Here is a 22,952-nt window from a genome sequence, read left to right on the forward strand (position 1 = left end):
GTGTCCTCCCCTGCAAACTCCTACAGGAGGGGAGAGAGAAACATTACCACACACAAACAGCAACAGGTCTGTGGTGTCCGTGTGAATAAACACAAAGACTTTTCCATGAAATGTGGTTCTCATAATCTGACTGCAACTGCAATAAAGATGACCTTGAATGCACCCACGGTCATTTTTACTGAGGAAACTTGGTTGAAGGGGAGGAGGGGGAAGGAGAAGGCTCACCTTAATCTGAACCAGGAAGTCCCTCAGGTGCTCCTTGAAGGCTGCAATATCCTGGTTTAGACTGAACAGCCCTGTTACAAACACCTTGACCTGGGCACTGGGAGACAGGGGACAAGACAACTTAGAAGACATTTAAAAACAGGACAACAGCGCTCTAGTCGTGGTGGAACGGCTGACTCTGGACCACACCATGACCCTCCTCCGGGCCGAGCCGGGGTTTGGATCCTAGCCGTACATTTATACCTCATTCCTCTCTGTATCTATCCACCATGGATAAGGCTATCCCAGACACTTCAAAACACACTATATACTACTGCATGTTGGGTTTGACTGAAACATGACGTACTGTATATACTGCATGTTGGGTTTGACAGAAACACATGACGTACTGTATATACTGTATGTTGGGTTTGACTGAAACACATGATGTACTGTATATACTGCATGTTGGGTTTGACTGAAACACATGACGTACTGTATATACTGTATGTTGGGTTTGACTGAAACACATGATGTACTGTATATACTGCATGTTGGGTTTGACTGAAACACATGACGTACTGTATATACTGCATGTTGGGTTTGACTGAAACACATGACGTACTGTATATACTGCATGTTGGGTTTGACTGAAACACATGACGTACTGTATATACTGCATGTTGGGTTTGACTGAAACACATAACGTACTGTATGTTGGGTTTGACTGAAACACATGACGTACTGTATATACTGCATGTTGGGTTTGACTGAAACACATAACGTACTGTATGTTGGGTTTGACTGAAACACATGACGTACTGTATATACTGCATGTTGGGTTTGACTGAAACACATAACGTACTGTATGTTGGGTTTGACTGAAACACATGACGTACTGTATATACTGCATGTTGGGTTTGACTGAAACACATGATGTACTGTATATACTGCATGTTGGGTTTGACTGAAACACATGACGTACTGTATATACTGCATGTTGGGTTTGACTGAAACACATAACGTACTGTATATACTGTATGTTGGCTTTGACTGAAACACATGACGTACTGTATATTGGGTTTGACTGAAACACATGACGTACTGTATATACTGCATGTTGGGTTTGACTGAAACACATAACGTACTGTATATACTGTATGTTGGGTTTGACTGAAACACATGACGTACTGTATATACTGTATATTGGGTTTGACTGAAACACATGACGTACTGTATATACTGTATGTTGGGTTTGACTGAAACACATGACGTACTGTATATACTGTATATTGGGTTTGACTGAAACACATGACGTACTGTATATACTGTATGTTGGGTTTGACTGAAACACATGACGTACTGTATATACTGTATGTTGGGTTTGACTGAAACACATGACGTACTGTATATACTGTATATTGGGTTTGACTGAAACACATGACGTACTGTATATACTGCATGTTGGGTTTGACTGAAACACATGACGTACTGTATATTGGGTTTGACTGAAACACATGATGTACTGTATATACTGCATGTTGGGTTTGACTGAAACACATGACGTACTGTATATACTGCATGTTGGGTTTGACTGAAACACATAACGTACTGTATATACTGTATGTTGGCTTTGACTGAAACACATGACGTACTGTATATTGGGTTTGACTGAAACACATGACGTACTGTATATACTGCATGTTGGGTTTGACTGAAACACATAACGTACTGTATATACTGTATGTTGGGTTTGACTGAAACACATGACGTACTGTATATTGGGTTTGACTGAAACACATGACGTACTGTATATACTGTATGTTGGGTTTGACTGAAACACATGACGTACTGTATATACTGTATATTGGGTTTGACTGAAACACATGACGTACTGTATATACTGTATGTTGGGTTTGACTGAAACACATGACGTACTGTATATACTGTATGTTGGGTTTGACTGAAACACATGATGTACTGTATATACTGTATGTTGGGTTTGACTGAAACACATGACGTACTGTATATACTGCATGTTGGGTTTGACTGAAACACATAACGTACTGTATATACTGCATGTTGGGTTTGACTGAAACACATGACGTACTGTATATACTGCATGTTGGGTTTGACAGAAACACATGACGTACTGTATATACTGCATGTTGGGTTTGACTGAAACACATGATGTACTGTATATACTGCATGTTGGGTTTGACTGAAACACATGACGTACTGTATATACTGCATGTTGGGTTTGACTGAAACACATGATGTACTGTATATACTGCATGTTGGGTTTGACTGAAACACATGATGTACTGTATATACTGCATGTTGGGTTTGACTGAAACACATGATGTACTGTATATACTGCATGTTGGGTTTGACTGAAACACATGACGTACTGTATATACTGCATGTTGGGTTTGACTGAAACACATGATGTACTGTATATTCTGCATGTTGGGTTTGACTGAAACACATGACGTACTGTATATACTGCATGTTGGGTTTGACTGAAACACATGACGTACTGTATATACTGTATGTTGGGTTTGACTGACAAATCAAATCAATTCAAATAAAGAAAAACAGGAGAAACCTGAAGACTAACATCAGACACTGAGGGAACACACCATACTGTAGGTACAGTGAGGGAAAAAAGTATTTGATCCCCTGCTGATTTTGTACGTTTGCCCACTGACAAAGAAATGATCAGTCTATAATTTTAATGGTAGGTTTATTTGAACAGTGAGAGACAGAATAACAACAACAAAATCCAGAAAAACACATGTAAATTTTTTTATAAATTGATTTGCATTTTAATGAGGGATATAAGTATTTGACCCCCTCTCAATCAGAAAGATTTCTGGCTCCCAGGTGACTTTTATACAGGTAACGAGCTGAGATTAAGAGCACGCTCTTAAGGGGAGTGCTCCTAATCTCAGTTTGTTACCTGTATAAAAGACACCTGTCCACAGAAGCAATCAATCAGATTCCAAACTCTCCACCATGGCCAAGACCAAAGAGCTCTCCAAGGATGTCAGGGACAAGATTGTAGACCTACACAAGGCTGGAATGGGCTACAAGACCATCGCCAAGCAGCTTGGTGAGAAGGTGACAACAGTGGGTGCGATTATTCGCAAATGGAAGAAACACAAAAGAACTGTCAATCTCCCTCGGCCTGGGGCTCCATGCAAGATCTCACCTCGTGGAGTTGCAATGATCATGAGAACGGTGAGGAATCTGCCCAGAACTACACGGGAGGATCTTGTCAATGATCTCAAGGCAGCTGGGACCATAGTCACCAAGAAAACAACTGGTAACACACTACGCCGTGAAGGACTGAAATCCTGCAGCGCCGCAAGGTCCCCCTGCTCAAGAAAGCACATATACAGGGCCGTCTGAAGTTTGCCAATGAACATCTGAATGATTCAGAGGAGAACTGGGTGAAAGTGTTGTGGTCAGATGAGACCAAAATCGAGCTCTTTGGCATCAACTCAACTCACCGTGTTTGGAGGAGGAGGAATGCTGCCTATGACCCCAAGAACACCATCCCCACCGTCAAACATGGAGGTCGAAACATTATGCTTTGGGGGGGTTTTTCTGCTAAGGGGACAGGACAACTTCACAGCATCAAAGGGACGATGGACGGGGCCATGTACCGTCAAATCTTGGGTGAGAACCTCCTTCCCTCAGCCAGGGCATTGAAAATGGGTCATGGATGGGTATTCCAGCATGACAATTACCCAAAACACACGGCCAAGGCAACAAAGGAGTGGCTCAAGAATAAGCACATTAAGGTCCTGGAGTGGCCTTGCCAGTCTCCAGACCTTAATCCCATAGAAAATCTGTGGAGGGAGCTGAAGGTTCGAGTTGCCAAACGTCTGCCTCGAAACCTTAATGACTTGGAGAAGATCTGCAAAGAGGAGTGGAACAAAATCCCTCCTGAGATGTGTGCAAACCTGGTGGCCAACTACAAGAAACGTCTGAGTTCTGTGATTGCCAACAAGGGTTCTGCCACCAAGTACTAAGTCATGTTTTGCAGAGGGGTCAAATACTTATTTCCCTCATTAAAAAGCAAATCAATTTATAACATTTTTGACATGCGTTTTTCTGGATTTTTTTGTTGTTATTCTGTCTCTCACTGTTCAAATAAACCTACCATTAAAATTATAGACTGATCATGTCTTTGTCAGCGGGCAAACGTACAAAATCAGCACGGGATCAAATACTTTTTCCCTCACTGTATATGGGTATTTACAGTGCATTCGGAAAGTATTCAGACCCCTTGACATTTCACATTTTGTTACGTTACAGCCTTATTCTAAAATGGATTAAATAGTTTTTCCCCTCACCAATCTACACACAATACACCATAATGCCAAAGCAAAAACTGGTTTAGAAATGTTTGCAAACGTGTATATATATTTTAAAAAATATATATACATATATATATATCTCAAATGTACATAAGTATTCAGACCCTTTACTCAGTACTTTGTTGAACACCTTTGGCAGCGATTACAGCCTTGAGTCTTCTTGGGTATGACACTACAAGCTTGGCACACCTGTATTTGGAGAGTTTCTCCCATTCTTCTCTGCAGATCCTCTCAAGCTCTGTCAGGTTGGATGGGGAGCGTCGCTGCACAGCTATTTTTCAGATCTCTCCAGAGATGGTCGATTGGGTTCAAGTCCGGGCTCTGGCTGGGCCACTCAAGGACATTCAGAGACTTGTCCCGTAGCCACTCCTGCGTTGTCTTGGCTGTGTGCTTAGGGGCGTTGTCCTGTTGGAAGGTGAATCGTCACCCCAGTCTGAGGTCCTGAGTGCTCTGGAGCAGGTTTTCATCTCTGTACTTTGCTCCGCTCATCTTTCCCTCAATCCTGACTAGTCTCCCAGTCCCTGCCGCTGAAAAACATCCCTACAGCAGGGATGGTGCCACCACCATGCTTCACTGTAGGGATGGTGCCAGGTTTCCCCCAGACGTGACGCTTGGCATTCAGGCCAAAGAGTTCAATCTTGGTTTCATCAGACCAGAGAATCTTGTTTCTCATAGTCTGAGTCTTTAGGTGCCTTTTGGCAAACTCCAAGCGGGCTGTCATGTGGCTTTTACTGAGGAGTGGCTTCCGTCTGGCAACTCTACCATAAAGGCCTGATTGGTGGAGTGCTGCAGAGATGGTTGTCCTTCTGGAAGGTTCTCCCATCTCCACAGAGGAACTCTGGAGCTCTGTCAGAGTGACCATCGGGTTCTTGGTCACCTCCCTGACCAAGTCCCTTCTCCCCCAATTGCTCAGTTTGGCCGGCCAGCTCTAGGAAGAGTCTTGGGGGTTCCAAACTTCTTCCATTTAAGAATGATGGAGGCCACTGTGTTCTTGGGGACCTTCAATGCTGCCGCATTTTTTTAGCAGCCCTTCCCCAGATCTGTACCTAGACATAATCCTGTCTAGGAGCGCTCTACCGACAATTTCTTCGACCTCATGGCTTGGTTTTTGCTCTGACATGCACTGTCAACTGTGGGACCTTATATAGACAGTTGTGTGCCCTTCCAAATCATGTCAATCAATTGAATTTATCACAGGTGGACTCCAATCAAGTTGTAGAAACATCTCAAGGATGATCAATGGAAACAGGATGCACCGGAGCTCAATTTTGAGTCTCATAGCAAAAAGGTCTGAATACTTATGTAAATAAGGTATTTCAATTTTTTATAGTAAAAAATAAAATAAATACCTGTTTTCGCTTTGTCATTATGGGGTATTGTGTGTAGATTGAGTGCATTAACAGCCACGACGCAGGCCTGTCCTACACACAGACTGGTGCACCTTAACCAATCAGAGCTGTAGTAGGGCCTATATGCAAATAGACCACTGCCATATATGGATCTGTGCAGCGTTTTCCTTGAGTTCATCTACAACTCCAGCACCTGCTAAAAGCACCTGGATGTGCCTCTGTTCTTCAGCTTTTGTCCATATAAATGGTTCTGTGCCGTTCACTTTGAACTGTTTTTATAGCATGAGCGGTTGTGAGTAGATGCGCTTGTTTTGTGATCAAAGCGAGAGCGACGTGTGCACGTTTGTACATTTGTTCATATCCTTTGCTAGTTAGTGACTTATTAGCCCAGTTATAGATCATTTGTAGTCAGCAATGGGGGAGTGGTTGCTTCTTACAAGAGCACAAAATGTGTGCATTTTTAGACATCGTTGAAAAGCGATTCAGGTAAAAAGCTTTTTTGTTTGTTTTAAAGGGGCAGCGTTGTATTTTGAGACAGGCTTGAATAAGATAAGTAGCCAATAGGCAGAGGGTAGCATAATTTGCCTGATTCTCTGTAAAAATGGTATGGGAATAATGATGCATTTTATTTTGTTAAGTGCTTTCTTGCATCAAACACCACAACAACATGTTCAGTCACCTCCTTGTCTGAAGGACAAGTGGATAAACAGGTTAATGTCAAGCCCTGCATGTTTTTTTCAAAAGTCTCATGGAATGTAGGCCTATGTTTAACACCACACATTGGCTGCTACTGTAGGAATGATAGAACAGCTATTTCCATGTTAAAATTTTATGGGATGCATTTTTCTCCATTGTTTTGATGGTAGGCCACTCTGATAGGCCTACATTATGATCAAATAGCCACAGTAGCCTACTTGTCCACTGTTATATCTGTAAGTTAAAGCGGGTACAGCCTCAGTGTTCACAGTAAACACGCGCCGGAAGTTGCACTGAAGTTTCACAACGTTAAAGTTTTCGCTCAGCAGACCTGAAATTTGCTCAGTGCTGAAAAACATTAGAGGGAACATTGGCAGTAAGGTCAAATGCAATTTTTTATACTTCAAGGGGTCTTAAAATTCTAAATCAAACAGCTAAATGATCCTTGGTATGACCTTCTTCATAAAAGGTACTTACTCCTGTAGATGTGGGAAGGCCGTTTTGAGCAGGTTGGCCACGTACTCCTGTATGAAGACCTGGTTGTTGCCGGGGTTGGAGGGGTTGAGCTGGGTGTTGATCTTTCCTTCCTCCACCAGGTTAAACATGTAGGTCAGGATGGAGGCATGCATCGTCAGGCCTGGAGGAGAGGCAGAGAGAGACACACACACACGCACATTTAGTTGATATGGATTTATACAAATGGTAACACAGAACTAGACTTGTGTTCTTACCGGCAGTGTGTGTGTGGGTCCCAGCTAGCACATAGCGTTCTGAGAACCATATGTATCTTAGAGCTTGGTGAGAGTGTGGTTGTCCTATGGCTATTTTGCATACAACCTTTCCACAACTTTCTGGGAATGGTGCAGCATAGTTGCTTGGCTTTGGAACATTCTCAGCACATTTAAGGAACTTGAGAAAAAAAAAAAAAAAAACTTTATTTCCTTGGTATATCATTACTTTAACAGAAAGTTTCCTAAAAGTTCAAACATGATTACATTTACATGGTTACAATTTTGGTAATGTTCTAGGAACGTTCTCCAACTGGTTTGACATTGGGAATGTTCTCAAATAGTCCAGAGAACATTAAGAAACCAATGTCCTTCTGTGGGAATTTCAGAACTTCAGCATAACGTTCCCTACAGGTTTCCTCATGGTTCTATTTAAAATCATGTTCTCAAATTGTTCCAAGAACGTTAAAAAAACGTTCTATAAAAAAAACACAAGAAAACATTAGTAACATTCAGAGAACATTCTAAGAATGTAATTTAAAAACATACATTCCGTTCTCAGAATGTGAAGAAAACATTCCATAAAAAAACACAAGTAAACTTTTGTAATGTTCTAAGAATGTTATTTAAAAATATATACATTCCGTTCTCAGCATCAACAAAACTCTATCTTGTTAAGTGTGTTCAGGTGTTGGCCACACCTCTTCTTAATGAGTGATTTTTTTCCTTTGAAATGGGGTCTGTTTGAACAGACTAAAATGAACAGCTTTGTATGCGTAAAAAATCATGGCATGCTAGCTCCATTCTTGTGGTGCAGTGGACTAATTCCATGGATAGAGAATAGAAGACTATAGGTTAGAATCACACTGATGCCGTGTCATAATAAAAAAGAAATATGCTTGTAGGGCTGAGAATTGCCAGCGACCTCACGATACAATATTATCACAATACTTAAGTGCTGATATGATATGTATTCGATACTGTGATTTTATTGCGATTTGATGTTCCAAACATATTTCTCACCATATATGTCTGCTGCAGAGGGACAAGAGAGAGCCATGAGAAAACGAGTTGGAAATAAAGCCATGGAAATAAAAGTGCTGAAAACAAATTGGCTCCCTATTTAAAAAGATGGAGGACAAGCTATGAAGGGAAAATACTGGAGTTTTGGTGCAGGTACAGCCAACTAGCGCAAAAATAATATTGCGATATTGTCAAACCGATACATCGTCAAAAATAATATCCCAATATGTAACTGTATACATTTCCCCCACATCACTATGTGTTTGCATGATTAATGCCTAAGGAAATGAATTTCCATGTATGCTATCTGTGCTTGGAGTTCAAAAAAAGTTAACCCAAAATAAGCTAGCAGTTTTATTACAAGTCTCAGAAACATTTAGTGAATGTTTTAAGGAAGTTATTGAAAAACCAAAAAATTACCTATAATTTCCGTTCTCAGAGAATTAATAAAACCTTCCAAGAAAACTTTCAAGGAACCAGAGTAAACGTTATCAGAACCTCACAGCAACCTAAAAATTTAAGTTCCCAGGACAGGCAGAATGTTCACTTCCGTTCTCAGAACGTTTTAAAAAACGTTCCGTTTACCGGTCAGGAAACGTATGACTTCGTTCCCAGAACCAAAAACTTCAGTTCCCACAACTTCCAAGGAACCAAATGTGCTAGCTGGTGTGTGTGTGTGTGTGTGTATGCTGTACTCACCGGCAGTGTGTGATGTGTCAGTGACCACAGAGAAGATGTGTTGGAGGATGTCACAGAAGTATGTCTGGTAGAAGCTTTGCGCTGCAGCCTCTTCCTGAGTCACGTTCTGCAGTAGAGTGTACAGGATCTGAAGACCTGCCACAGGAACATAGACAATATATATCATATATATATACAGGATCTGAAGACCTGCCACAGGAACATAGACAATATATATCATATATATACAGGATCTGAAGACCTGCCACAGGAACATAGACAATATATATCATATATATATACAGGATCTGAAGACCTGCCACAGGAACATAGACAATATATATCATATATATACAGGATCTAAAGACCTGCCACAGGAACATAGACAATATATATCATATATATATACAGGATCTAAAGACCTGCCACAGGAACATAGACAATATATATCATATATATACAGGATCTGAAGACCTGCCACAGGAACATAGACAATATATATCATATATATACAGGATCTGAAGACCTGCCACAGGAACATGGACAATATATATTACATACTGAACAAAAATATAAAAACGCAACATGCAACAATTTCAAAGATTTAAATGAAAATAAAATCAGTCAAATGAAATAAATTCATTAGGCCCTAATCTATGGATTTCACATGACTGGGCAGGGGTGTAGCCATGGGTGGGCCTGTGAGCTTGTGTGGCCTACCACTTCACGTCTGAGCCGTTGTTGCTCCTAGATGTTTCCACTTCCCAACAACAGCACTTACAGTTGACCGGGGCAGCTCTAGCAGGGCAGACATTTGACGAACTGACTTGTTGGAAAGGTGGCATCCCATGACGGTGCCACGTTGAAAGTCACTGAGATCTTCAGTAAGGCCATTCTACTGCCAATGTTTGTCTATGGAGATTGCATGGCTGTGTGCTAAATTTGATACACCTGTAAGCAACGGGTGTGGCTGAAATAGCCAAATCCACTTATTTGAAGGGGTGTCCACATACTTTTGTACATATATTGTATCTACAGTACAAAATCCATGCTTACGTGTGTGTAGAGTGTGTGCTTTAGCAATGTATGCGTGTGTGTCTGTGCCTATGTGTGTGTCTTTTCACAGTCCCCGCTGTTCCATAAGGTGCATTTTTATTTGGTTTTTAAATCTGATTCTGCTGCTTGCATCAGTTACCTGATGTGGAATAGAGTTCCATGTAGTCATGGCTCTATGTAGTACTGTGCGCCTCCCATAGTCTTGACTTGGGGATTGTGACAACACGACTAGGCAGTAGTCCAGGTGCGACAAAACTAGGGTCTGTAGGACCTGCCTTGTTAAAGGTGCTGTTAAGAAGGCAGAGCAGTTTAGTCACCTCAACTTGCTCAATTTCCACATTATTCATTACAAGATTTAGTTGAGGTTTAGGGTTTAGTGAATGATTTGGCCCAAATACAATGCTTTTAGTTTTTGAAATATTATGGACTAACTTATTTCTTGCCACCCATTCTGAAACTGACTGCAGCTCTTTGTTAAGTGTTGCAGTGATTTCCCTCGCTGTAGTAGCTGACGTGTATAGTGTTGAGTCATCCGCATACAAAAGACACACTGGCTTTACTCAAAGCCAGTGGCATGTCGTTAGTAAAGATCGAAAAGAGTAAGGGGCCTAGACAGCTGCCATGGGGAATGCCTGATTCTACCTGGAGTATGTTGGAGAGGCTTCCATTAAAGAACACCCTCTGTGTTCTGTTAGACAGGTAACTCTTTATCCACAATATAGCAGGGGGTGTAAAGCCATAACACATACGTTATTGCTTTACATCCCAGGTGGCTTGTCATTGTTGATAGACAACAATAATTTGTTCACCTCTTCCACACTCACTTTACGGAATTCAAAATTACAATGCTTGCCTTTCATAATTTGGTCAGTTCTACTTTGTTGCTGGCATGTCATGCCTAAGTTTGCTAATCTTGGCAATGAAAAAAAAAATCATTAAAGTAGTTGGCAATATCAGTGGGTTTTCTGATGAATGAGCAATCTGATTCAAATTAATGATGGAGCTGAGTTTGCCCTTTTCCCAAAAATGTAATTGAAGGTGTGCCAAAGCTTTTTACTATCATTCTTTATATCATTTATCTTTGTTTCATAGTATAGTTTCATCTTCTTTTAATTCAGTTTAGTCACATTATTTCTCAATTTGCTGTACTTTTGCCAATCGGTTGTGCAGCCAGACTTATTTGCCATTCCTTTCCCCTCGTCCCTCTCAACCAGACATTATCTTTTTATTACTCATCAATCCATGAGGATTTAAACGTTTTTAAAGTCATTTTCTTAAATGGGTGCATGCTTACTAGTAACTGGAATAAGCAATTTCATAAATGTGTCAAGTGCAGCATCTGGTTGCTCCTCATTACATTTACATTTTAGTCATTTAGCAGACGCTCTTATCCAGAGCGACTTACAGTTAGTGAGTGCATACAGTTGTTGTTTTTTCATACTGGCCCCCCGTGGGAATCGAACCCACAACCCTGGCGTTGCAAACGCCATGCTCTACCAACTGAGCTACATCACACACCAGCAAATATTATTTACATCATCAACATAGGAATCACTACAAAATGTATTGTTATACACTATATTAGGCCCAGCATTTGGAACTTTGGTTTTCCTAGATATGGCTACTATATTGTGATCACTACATCCGATGGATTTGGATACTGCTTTAAAGCAGATTTCTGCAGCATTAGTAAAGATGTGATCAATACATGTGGATGATTTCGATCCTGTGCTGTCATTCGTAAAGGAAAGCACCTGTGTGTGTGTGTGTGTGTGTGTGCGCGTGCGTTCAAGCCTCACCTGTGTCGGCCACGTTCCTCATGGTGTGTTTGAAGGCCCAGATGATGGAGTCCAGCACCAGTTTGAACTGGGCTGGAGGGATGGCCAGGAATGCTGGGAAACAGTGGGAGTTGACGGCCTGCAGCAGGTAGAAGAAATGAGTCCTGTGTTCGGGGTACTGCTCAAAGTCCTGGAGGGAGGGAGGGAGAGAGAGACGGGACATATTGATGACAACCAACTCAAAGTCCTGGAGGGAGGGAGAGAGAGACGGGACATATTGATGACAACCAACTCAAAGTCCTGGAGGGAGGGAGGGAGAGAGAGACGGGACATATTGATGACAACCAACTCAAAGTCCTGGAGGGAGGGAGAGAGAGAGAGACGGGACATATTGATGACAACCAACTCAAAGTCCTGGAGGGAGGGAGAGAGAGAGACGGGACATATTGATGACAACCAACTCAAAGTCCTGGAGGGAGGGAGAGAGGGACGGGACATATTGATGACAACCAACTCAAAGTCCTGGAGGGAGGGAGAGAGACGGGACATATTGATGACAACCAACTCAAAGTCCTGGAGGGAGGGAGGGAGAGAGAGACGGGACATATTGATGACAACCAACTCAAAGTCCTGGAGGGAGAGAGGGAGAGAGACGGGACATATTGATGACAACCAACTCAAAGTCCTGGAGGGAGAGAGAGAGGGACGGGACATATTGATGACAACCAACCGACAACCGTTGGAGGCACTAAAAAGATAGGTTGGCCTCGGTATTGGTAGAACAATTGCGGTAATACGTGTGCAGCACAGCACTCCATCAGGTGACCGCCTACAGTCAATATGGAAATAAGGGTTCTCAGTGAACTACCTCATTAAATGGACTTATTTAGTTGTCATTTTTCTTTTTCAGAGGGGGGTTACAGGCACAAAAACAAATCATATCAATGCATACAAAGATAACCCGACCCATTCCCCCCCTGTCCCCATCCACCCGCCCGCATCGTTCTTCCCCACCCGGAAACCATGATTCCTACCCTCAGATTACGTGATGCCAAGGTCATATTATTCCATATTCTGTTCCAGTTAAAGCGTTGTTCATATTCAATTAGATCTGTAGCCCATACTTTTTTAATGGCTAGCTCAGAATATGAGCTTTCCAAAAGTTGTTTACATATTTTAGAGCCCAGATAATTTATTTATAAATCCCATCATTGGATGTTTTGGTAGTTTGGTTTGTACTTTTGACAACCAAATGTACTTTTGACAACTTTTTACAACTATGTCAAGGATTTACATCTATACTGACTTCATCATGTTAAGAGTACATTTGATCAACTTTCATGACAAATGTTTATAACAATACCCACTATTGATAATGGTGGTACTTACTTTATTGATCATGTTGAGCGTGCATTCGAACACGGCATCGAAGATCTGCGGGATCTCCCCGGTGATGTGTCCGCCCAGCTTGTTGACGATGGTTGCCATGGTGCTGAGGACCTCGGGCTCCCGGGCGGCGGGGACGTTGCGCTGGTAGTCGATGAGAACGGCGTCGAGCAACGGCGGAACAAAGTTCTCCCCCACCTGGAAGGAAGGAACACCGGAAGGGAAGAGAGGACGTGATTAACGGACGGATCAACGCGGCAGAGGGAGGAATGTTGTTGGAATGTTATCACTGGGTTATTGTACGACAGGACTGAGGTCAGTGTGTGTGTGTGTGTTTGTGTGTGTTACTAAGGACTAAGTGACCGACACGGTTGTCTTTCAAACTCTTAAGGCGAGAGTTTCCCAATCCATTCCTGGAGTACACACAGGACTGACAAGCACTGCTTTAGACAGTCTAGGTTGTATAGGTCTTTTTTCTGTCATGTAGTTTTTCACTGAAACACCTCTGCTGTCTTTCATTGGGATATACAGTATCGGTCAAACGTTTTAGAACACCTACTCATTCCAGGGTTTTTCTTTATTTTTTACCATGTTCTACATTGTATAATAATAGTGAAGACATCAAAACTATGAAATAACACATATGGAATCATGTAATAACCAAAAAAGTGTTAAACAAATCAGAATATATTTTATATTTGAGATTCTTCAAATAGCCACCATTAACTCTTTATGACAGCTTTGCACACTCTTGGCATTCTCTCAACCAGCTTCATGAGGTAGTCACCTGGAATGCATTCAATTAACAGGTGTGCCTTGTTAAAAGTGAATTTGTGGAATTTCTTTCCTTCTTAATGCGTTTGAGCCAATCAGTTGTGTAAGTATTTGACCCCCACTCAATCAGAAAGTTTTCTGGCTCCCAGGTGTCTTTTATACAGGTAACGAGCTGAGATTAAGAGCACACTCTTAAAGGGAGTGCTCCTAATCTCAGCTTGTTACCTGTATAAAAGAAACCTGTCCACAGAAGCAATCAATTAATCAGATTCCAAACTCTTCACCATGGCCAAGACCAAAGAGCTCTCCAAGGATTTTAGGGACAAGATTGTAGACCTACACAAGGCTGGAATGGGCTACAAGACCATCGCCAAGCAGTTTGGTGAGAAGTGACAACAGTTGGTGCGATTATTCGCACATAGAAGAAACACAAAAGAACTGTCAATCTCCCTTGGCCTGGGGCTCCATGCAAGTTCTCACCTCGTGGAGTTGCAATGATCATGAGAACGGTGAGGAATCAGCCCAGAACTACACGGAAGGATCTTGTCAATGATCTCAAGGCAGCTGGGACCATAGTCACCAAGAAAACAATTGGTAACACACTACGCCGTGAAGGACTGAAATCCTGCAGTGCCCGCAGGGTCCCCCTGCTCAAGAAAGCACATATACATGCCCGTCTGAAGTTTGCCAATGAACATCTGAATGATTCAGAGGAGAACTGGGTGAAAGTGTTGTGGTCAGATGAGACCAAAATTGAGCTCTTTGGCATCAACTCAACTCGGCGTGTTTGGAGGAGGAGGAATGCTGCCTATGACCCCAAGAACACCATCCCCACCGTCAAACATGGAGGTGGAAACATTATGCTTTGGGGGTGTTTTTCTGCTAAGTGGACAGGACAACTTCACTGCATCAAAGGGACGATGGACGGGGCCATGTACCGTCAAATCTTGGATGAGAACCTCTTTCCCTCAGCCAGGGCATTGAAAATGGGTCGTGGATGGGTATTCCAGCATGACAATGACCCAAAACACACGGCCAAGGCAACAAAGGAGTGGCTCAAGAAGAAGCACATTAAGGTCCTGGAGTGGCCTAGCCAGTCTCCAGACCTTAATCCCATAGAAAATCTGTGGAAGGAGCTGAATGTTCGAGTTGCCAAACGTCAGCCTCGAAACCTTAATGACTTGGATAAGATCTGCAAAGAGGAGTGGGACAAAATCCCTCCTGAGATGTATGCAAACCTGGTGGCCAACTACAAGAAACGTCTGACCTCTGTGATTGCCAACAAGGGTTTTGCCACCAAATACTAAATCATGTTTTGCAGAGGGGTCAAATACTTATTTCCCTCATTAAAATGCAAATCAATTTATAACATTTTTGACATGCGTTTTTCTGGATTTTTTTGTTGTTATTCTGTCTCTCACTGTTCAAATAAACCTACCATTAAAATGATAGACTGATCATGTCTTTGTCAGTGGGCAAACGTACAAAATCAGCAGGGGATCAAATACTTTTTTCCCTCACTGTATTGTGATTTGTTTAACACTTTTCTGGTTACTACATGATACCATATGTGTTATTTCATAGTTGATGTCTTCACTATTATTCTACAATGTAGAAAATAGTAAAAATAAAGAAAAACCCTTGAATGAGTAGGTGTTCTAAAACTTTTGACCGGTAGTGTATGTAGTAACAATATATCTGATATGAATTAACAATATATCTGATATACAGTATGTAGTACCAATATCTTCCTGTCAGATGTATATATATCTGTATCTCACCATCTGTGGATCGCTGGATCGGCTAACCCAGCCGGAGATGAGTTTGAGAGTCTCCCTTTTCACCGTCCTCATACTTCTGATCAGGGGCTGTTTCGTCACCATCTCTCCTGAAACACACACCGTCAAGAGAAGAGACTCATGAGGAGAGAGGACACACACAGACACACCGCCAAGAGAAGAGACTCATGAGGAGAGAGGACACACAGACACACCGTCAAGAGTAGAGACTCATGAGGAGAGAGGACACACAGACACACCGTCAAGAGAAGAGACTCATGAGGAGAGAGGACACACACAGACACACCGTCAAGAGAAGAGACTCATGAGGACACACACAGACACACCGCCAAGAGAAGAGACTCATGAGGAGAGAGGACACACACAGACACACCGCCAAGAGAAGAGACTCATGAGGAGAGAGGACACACACAGACACACCGTCAAGAGAAGAGACTCATGAGGAGAGAGGACACACAGACACACCGTCAAGAGAAGAGACTCATGAGGAGAGAGGACACACAGACACACTGTCAAGAGAAGAGACTCATGAGGAGAGAGGACACACAGACACACCGTCAAGAGAAGAGACTCATGAGGACACACACAGACACACCGCCAAGAGAAGAGACTCATGAGGAGAGAGGACACACACAGACACACCGCCAAGATAAGAGACTCATGAGGAGAGAGGACACACACAGACACACCGTCAAGAGAAGAGACTCATGAGGAGAGAGGACACACACAGACACACCGTCAAGAGAAGAGACTCATGAGGAGAGAGGACACACACAGACACACCGTCAAGAGAAGAGACTCATGAGGAGAGAGGACACACAGACACACCGTCAAGAGAAGAGACTCATGAGGACACACACAGACACACCGTCAAGAGAAGAGACTCATGAGGAGAGAGGACACACAGACACACCGTCAAGAGAAGAGACTCATGAGGAGAGAGGACACACAGACACACCGTCAAGAGAAGAGACTCATGAGGAGAGAGGACACACAGACACACCGTCAAGAGAAGAGACTCATGAGGAGAGAGGACACACACAGACACACCGTCAAGAGAAGAGACTCATGAGGAGAGAGGACACACACAGACCCCAAGCCACCCCACACACCCCCACTGACCATTGGTCTGGATGGCTGCGGAGATGTTTTCGCTGAGGCACTTGTAGACGTTGAGCATGTCCAGATATATGCGTCCTAACTGGATGACGAAGGGGTGTCCCACGGCCTTACAGGCCCGGACGTTGGTCTTCAGGATGCTGCCTAGCTGCTTCACTGTCTCTGGGTCCTTCAGAATGTCCACGTTCTAACAGAGAGGATTGAATCAATCAAATGTCAAGTGCTTTACAGAAACCCAGCCTAAAACCCCAAAGAGCAAGCAATGCAGAGGCAGAAGTACAGTCTCTAGGAAAAACACTGTAGAAGGCAAGAACCTAGAAAGAAACCTAGAGAGGAACCAGGCTCTGAGGGGTGGCCAGTCCTCTCCTGGCTGTACTGGGTAGAGATTCAAGAGAAGGGTGTGTGAAGGTAATGTAGGGTACTTTAGTGATCATCACACTGAAATGTGAATGGATCGAGTTAAAACATGACAATGATAAAGGAGTTGGCTAGAGCAGAAACATCTGATTAAACCCGTTTATTCATTTTGATTATATTGAGTTTATTAATGCCAATAAGCTGCAACAGCTACTATTCCTAGGGTTCGCAAAGAACAAAACAATCATATACAATTAATAACTTCAATTGAGATTCATTTTTTTTGTCCAGGACTAGACTTAATCTATGTCCTGGACAAACAGCCCATCAAGACAGCTAGACATCATTAGAGAGAAAATAGATGTATATTCAGTGTCCCTGGTTTGTGGGTGACTTGATCAGGGTTATTGATCAGACTGAAACGTAACTGGATTAAGTTAATAACCTTTTACTGCAGTGGGGTAAATCAGGGTCACACAGAATGTTTCTTGGTAGTCTTAAACAAATCTACTTTGAAACAAAAGTATACACCTCACACACATGGTTATGGGCTTAAAAAAAGAAGACACCTGTACCATGTCAGATATTGAGTAGAAATGTATTCCATTTTGAGTTTGCATCCCAATATTAAACTTTATATATACATCACAGAAGACTGAAATATAACAAAACTGTTTGACATAGAAACACAGGATTTTCAGTGTTTTTTAACATTTAAATAATGTTTATTAATTATGAAAAATATGAATAACATTCCACCCATGAGGCCACTATGTCATTTGACTACAGGAAAGGGGTTGCTACTACAGGTCTGCCTGTGACCTGGGGTGCTGTAGCAGTAGGTCATTTGACTACAGGAAAGGGGTTGCTACTACAGGGCTGCCTGTGACCTGGGGTGCTGTAGCAGTAGGTCATTTGACTACAGGAAAGGGGTTGCTACTACAGGTCTGCCTGTGACCTGGGGTGCTGTAGCAGTAGGTCATTTGACTACAGGAAAGGGGTTGCTACTACAGGTCTGCCTGTGACCTGGGGTGCTGTAGCAGTAGGTCATTTGACTACAGGAAAGGGGTTGCTACTACAGGTCTGCCTGTGACCTGGGGTGCTGTAGCAGTAGGTCATTTGACTACAGGAAAGGGGTTGCTACTACAGGTCTGCCTGTGGCCTGGGGTGCTGTAGCAGTAGGTCATTTGACTACAGGAAAGGGGTTGCTACTACAGGTCTGCCTGTGACCTGGGGTGCTGTAGCAGTAGGTCATTTGACTACAGGAAAGGGGTTGCTACTACAGGTCTGCCTGTGACCTGGGGTGCTGTAGCAGTAGGTCATTTGACTACAGGAAAGGGGTTGCTACTACAGGTCTGCCTGTGACCTGGGGTGCTGTAGCAGTAGGTCATTTGACTACAGGAAAGGGGTTGCTACTACAGGTCTGTCTGTGACCTGGGGTGCTGTAGCAGTAGGTCATTTGACTACAGGAAAGGGGTTGCTACTACAGGTCTGCCTGTGACCTGGGGTGCTGTAGCACTAGGTCATTTGACTACAGGAAAGGGGTTGCTACTACAGGTCTGCCTGTGACTTGGGGTGCTGTAGCAGTAGGTCATTTGACTACAGGAAAGGGGTTGCTACTACAGGTCTGCCTGTGACCTGGGGTGCTGTAGCAGTAGGTCATTTGACTACAGGAAAGGGGTTGCTACTACAGGTCTGCCTGTGACCTGGGGTGCTGTAGCAGTAGGTCATTTGACTACAGGAAAGGGGTTGCTACTACAGGTCTGCCTGTGACCTGGGGTGCTGTAGCAGTAGATCATTTGACTACAGGAAAGGGGTTGCTACTACAGGTCTGTCTGTGACCTGGGGTGCTGTAGCAGTAGGTCATTTGACTACAGGAAAGGGGTTGCTACTACAGGTCTGCCTGTGACCTGGGGTGCTGTAGCAGTAGGTCATTTGACTACAGGAAAGGGGTTGCTACTACAGGTCTGTCTGTGACCTGGGGTGCTGTAGCACTAGGTCATTTGACTACAGGAAAGGGGTTGCTACTACAGGTCTGTCTGTGACCTGGGGTGCTGTAGCAGTAGGTCATTTGACTACAGGAAAGGGGTTGCTACTACAGGTCTGTCTGTGACCTGGGGTGCTGTAGCACTAGGTCATTTGACTACAGGAAAGGGGTTGCTACTACAGGTCTGTCTGTGACCTGGGGTGCTGTAGAAGTAGGTCATTTGACTACAGGAAAGGGGTTGCTACAACAGGTCTGTCTGTGACCTGGGGTGCTGTAGCAGTAGGTCATTGGACTACAGGAAAGGGGTTGCTACTACAGGTCTGCCTGTGACCTGGGGTGCTGTAGCAGTAGGTCATTTGACTACAGGAAAGGGGTTGCTACTACAGGTCTGCCTGTGACCTGGGGTGCTGTAGCACTAGGTCATTTGACTACAGGAAAGGGGTTGCTACTACAGGTCTGTCTGTGACCTGGGGTGCTGTAGCAGTAGGTCATTTGACTACAGGAAAGGGGTTGCTACTACAGGTCTGCCTGTGACCTGGGGTGCTGTAGCACTAGGTCATTTGACTACAGGAAAGGGGTTGCTACTACAGGTCTGTCTGTGACCTGGGGTGCTGTAGAAGTAGGTCATTTGACTACAGGAAAGGGGTTGCTACTACAGGTCTGTCTGTGACCTGGGGTGCTGTAGCACTAGGTCATTTGACTACAGGAAAGGGGTTGCTACTACAGGTCTGTCTGTGACCTGGGGTGCTGTAGAAGTAGGTCATTTGACTACAGGAAAGGGGTTGCTACTACAGGTCTGTCTGTGACCTGGGGTGCTGTAGCAGTAGGTCATTTGACTACAGGAAAGGGGTTGCTACTACAGGTCTGTCTGTGACCTGGGGTGCTGTAGCAGTAGGTCATTTGACTACAGGAAAGGGGTTGCTACTACAGGTCTGTCTGTGACCTGGGGTGCTGTAGCAGTAGGTCATTTGACTACAGGAAAGGGGTTGCTACTACAGGTCTGCCTGTGACCTGGGGTGCTGTAGCAGTAGGTCATTTGACTACAGGAAAGGGGTTGCTACTACAGGTCTGCCTGTGACCTGGGGTGCTGTAGCAGTAGGTCATTTGACTACAGGAAAGGGGTTGCTACTACAGGGCTGCCTGTGACTTGGGGTGCTGTAGCAGTAGGTCATTTGACTACAGGAAAGGGGTTGCTACTACAGGTCTGCCTGTGACCTGGGGTGCTGTAGCAGTTGAAGCTGTTACCTCCAGAACACATGTATGTAGCCATGCTAGCATGGGATCCAATCAGACCCACTGCTCTTCTGGCAAACTCTCTCCCTCCACCTTTCCTGTTTTACTCACTACCCTTATCCAGTAACGTTCTCACTGGGTTATTTTAGGTTATTTAACAAAACATGTACAAATAGGAAAGGAGTGGGAAACGAATGATCACAGAGAGAATAGATTCATTATTACACGAGTGTGGTACCTTGGTGGCCTGTTGAATGATGCTGTCCCACACCTGGTTGGGCAGTAGCATGTACTTCTCTATGATATGCTCCTGTACTGCCTGGTCCGTCTGGGCCCCGATCATATACCCCACCGCCTCGTAGAACGTATGCACCTGTACAACACACAGATACATGTGACATAAGATATAGATACACAGACACGCTCCATTCTGCTCTGAGTCAGTGTGATGCTTCTCAGTAGACGGAGAGAGATCAGGTCACATCTAAGTCAGTGCGTTTCTACAGCACACACAAACACAACATCGTCACTGGTTTGTAACTTTTGTCAGCGTTAGCAATATTGAACACAGATACAAGGAACAGTGAAATAAGTTTTGGGGTTTATTGGCTAGACTGGCCATTGTGGAAATCCCAGGTCTTTTCAGTAGACATGATAGAGACCTGTGTTTGAGTATTTGAACATGGGGGCCCTAATACACGCCTTTTAGTTTGGGTTGAGTGAATGACAATTATAGTCCTCTCTATTCAGTGTGTTTCTAGGACCTGAGGCCAACCTATATGTTGGGGTTAGAGGTCACGATGATGGAGTTGATGTTGTTGAGGATCTCATTGCACATGTGTGTGTGTGTGTGTGTGTGTGTCTACCTGTTGTGGCTGCAGGTCACAGATGATGGTGTTGATGTTATTGAGGATCTCATTGCACGTGTGTGTGTGTGTGTGTGTGTGTGTGTGTGTCTACCTGTTGTGGTCACAGATGATGGTGTTGATGTTGTTGAGGATCTCATTGCACGTGTGTGTGTGTGTGTGTGTGTGTGTGTGTGTGTGTGTGTGTGTGTCTACCTGTTGTGGCTGCAGGTCACAGATGATGGAGTTAATGTTGTTGAGGATCTCATTGCACGTGTGTGTGTGTGTGTGTGTGTGTGTGTCTACCTGTTGTGGCTGCAGGTCACAGATTATGGTGTTGATGTTATTGAGGATCTCGTCGATGAAGGGCATCACCTCCCCCACCTGCACCTGGACAAAATGGCGACGGCACTTCTGGGCGATCTTGATGAAGGTGTCACAAGCCATGTCCTGTACCCCATCATGGGTCTCTGAGAGGGGGAGAGAGGGAGGGAGGGAGGGAGGGAGGGAGGGAGGGAGGGTTTGAGACAGGGTTTGAGACAGGGTGGAAAACACACACACAGATCTTCCTCTGTAATCCAGTTGCACAGCCAAAGTTAGTTCTCTCACCGTGCATGAACTCAAAGAGTTTATTGACGACAGTCTTGAGGAACTTCCAGTGTGCTCTGAGGAAGCGAGGGTACTGGCCCACGATGTACATGATGTTGGAGGCAATGATGGCCTTGTTGTCTTTCCCCCTTTTCTGTTCACACAGACCCAGTAGATCCTACACACACACACACACACACACACACACAGACAGACACAGACAGAGACACACAGACAGAGACACACAGACAGAGACACACAGACAGAGACACACAGACAGAGACACACAGACAGAGACACACAGACACACAGACAGTCAGACAGATGGATGGATAACAGTGTCTTTGGACAACAGATGAACTATTTGGTATCCTTTAGGCCCAGTGTCTCTAGAGTGGCAGCATTGTTTTACTGACCAAATCCTTTCCTCTTGCACCTTATGCATCTCTATCACATTGGCCATCAGTTCAACTAAATATCCACCAAAGAAACTCCCATTCTTCTCCTTGCTAAAGAGAAAGCTTCTGCTCAACATTCTCCTAAAACCTTCTGGTCACCAACCCTCTACACGAATCCCATTTTACTCTCTCCGTTATACTTGTCCCTAGGTGGCCTCCGTACCTTGATGACGGTGACCAGGAACCTCTTCTCGTCCTCTTCGTGCATGGCTCCACTGATGGACCCTATAGCCCAGCACAGTGTGTTGAGGTTCTTCCAGGACCACTCTGTGCCGTTCACCTGGTTGTGAAGCTTCTCAGTCATTATCCTCTCCGTGTCTGCATAGTCCAGATGGGTCAGGTACACTGGAGAGACACGCAGAGAGAGACACGCAGAGAGAGAGACAGAGACACATACGCAGAGAGAGACACGCAGAGAGAGAGACACGCAGAGAGAGACACGCAGAGAGAGAGACAGAGACACATACGCAGAGAGAGACACGCAGAGAGAGAGAGACACGCAGAGA

At 43.9% G+C, this 22,952-nt stretch overlaps 1 protein-coding gene across 3 annotated transcripts in view; it reads right to left on the reverse strand.

Annotated features, from left to right (window-relative positions):
- The window catches only part of LOC311114430 (exportin-1), a 53,326-nt gene that overhangs the window by 1,587 nt on the left and 28,787 nt on the right, over window positions 1-22,952 (reverse strand). For all 3 annotated transcript variants that reach the window (XM_084189678.1, XM_084189679.1, XM_084189680.1), the window contains 11 exons: window positions 22,610-22,791; window positions 22,010-22,166; window positions 21,707-21,870; window positions 20,794-20,928; window positions 16,982-17,165; window positions 15,842-15,948; window positions 13,290-13,484; window positions 11,922-12,090; window positions 9,088-9,222; window positions 7,115-7,274; window positions 226-322 (listed from right to left, as the gene is read on the reverse strand). In XM_084189678.1, coding sequence (XP_084045804.1) covers window positions 226-322; window positions 7,115-7,274; window positions 9,088-9,222; window positions 11,922-12,090; window positions 13,290-13,484; window positions 15,842-15,948; window positions 16,982-17,165; window positions 20,794-20,928; window positions 21,707-21,870; window positions 22,010-22,166; window positions 22,610-22,791 — 1,685 coding nt within the window. The remainder of the gene's footprint in view (window positions 1-225; window positions 323-7,114; window positions 7,275-9,087; window positions 9,223-11,921; window positions 12,091-13,289; window positions 13,485-15,841; window positions 15,949-16,981; window positions 17,166-20,793; window positions 20,929-21,706; window positions 21,871-22,009; window positions 22,167-22,609; window positions 22,792-22,952) is intronic.

Source organism: Coregonus lavaretus, assembly GCF_964263955.1.
Source record: "Coregonus lavaretus genome assembly, contig: HAP1_SCAFFOLD_411, whole genome shotgun sequence".
Classification (NCBI taxonomy): Eukaryota; Metazoa; Chordata; class Actinopteri; order Salmoniformes; family Salmonidae; genus Coregonus; species Coregonus lavaretus.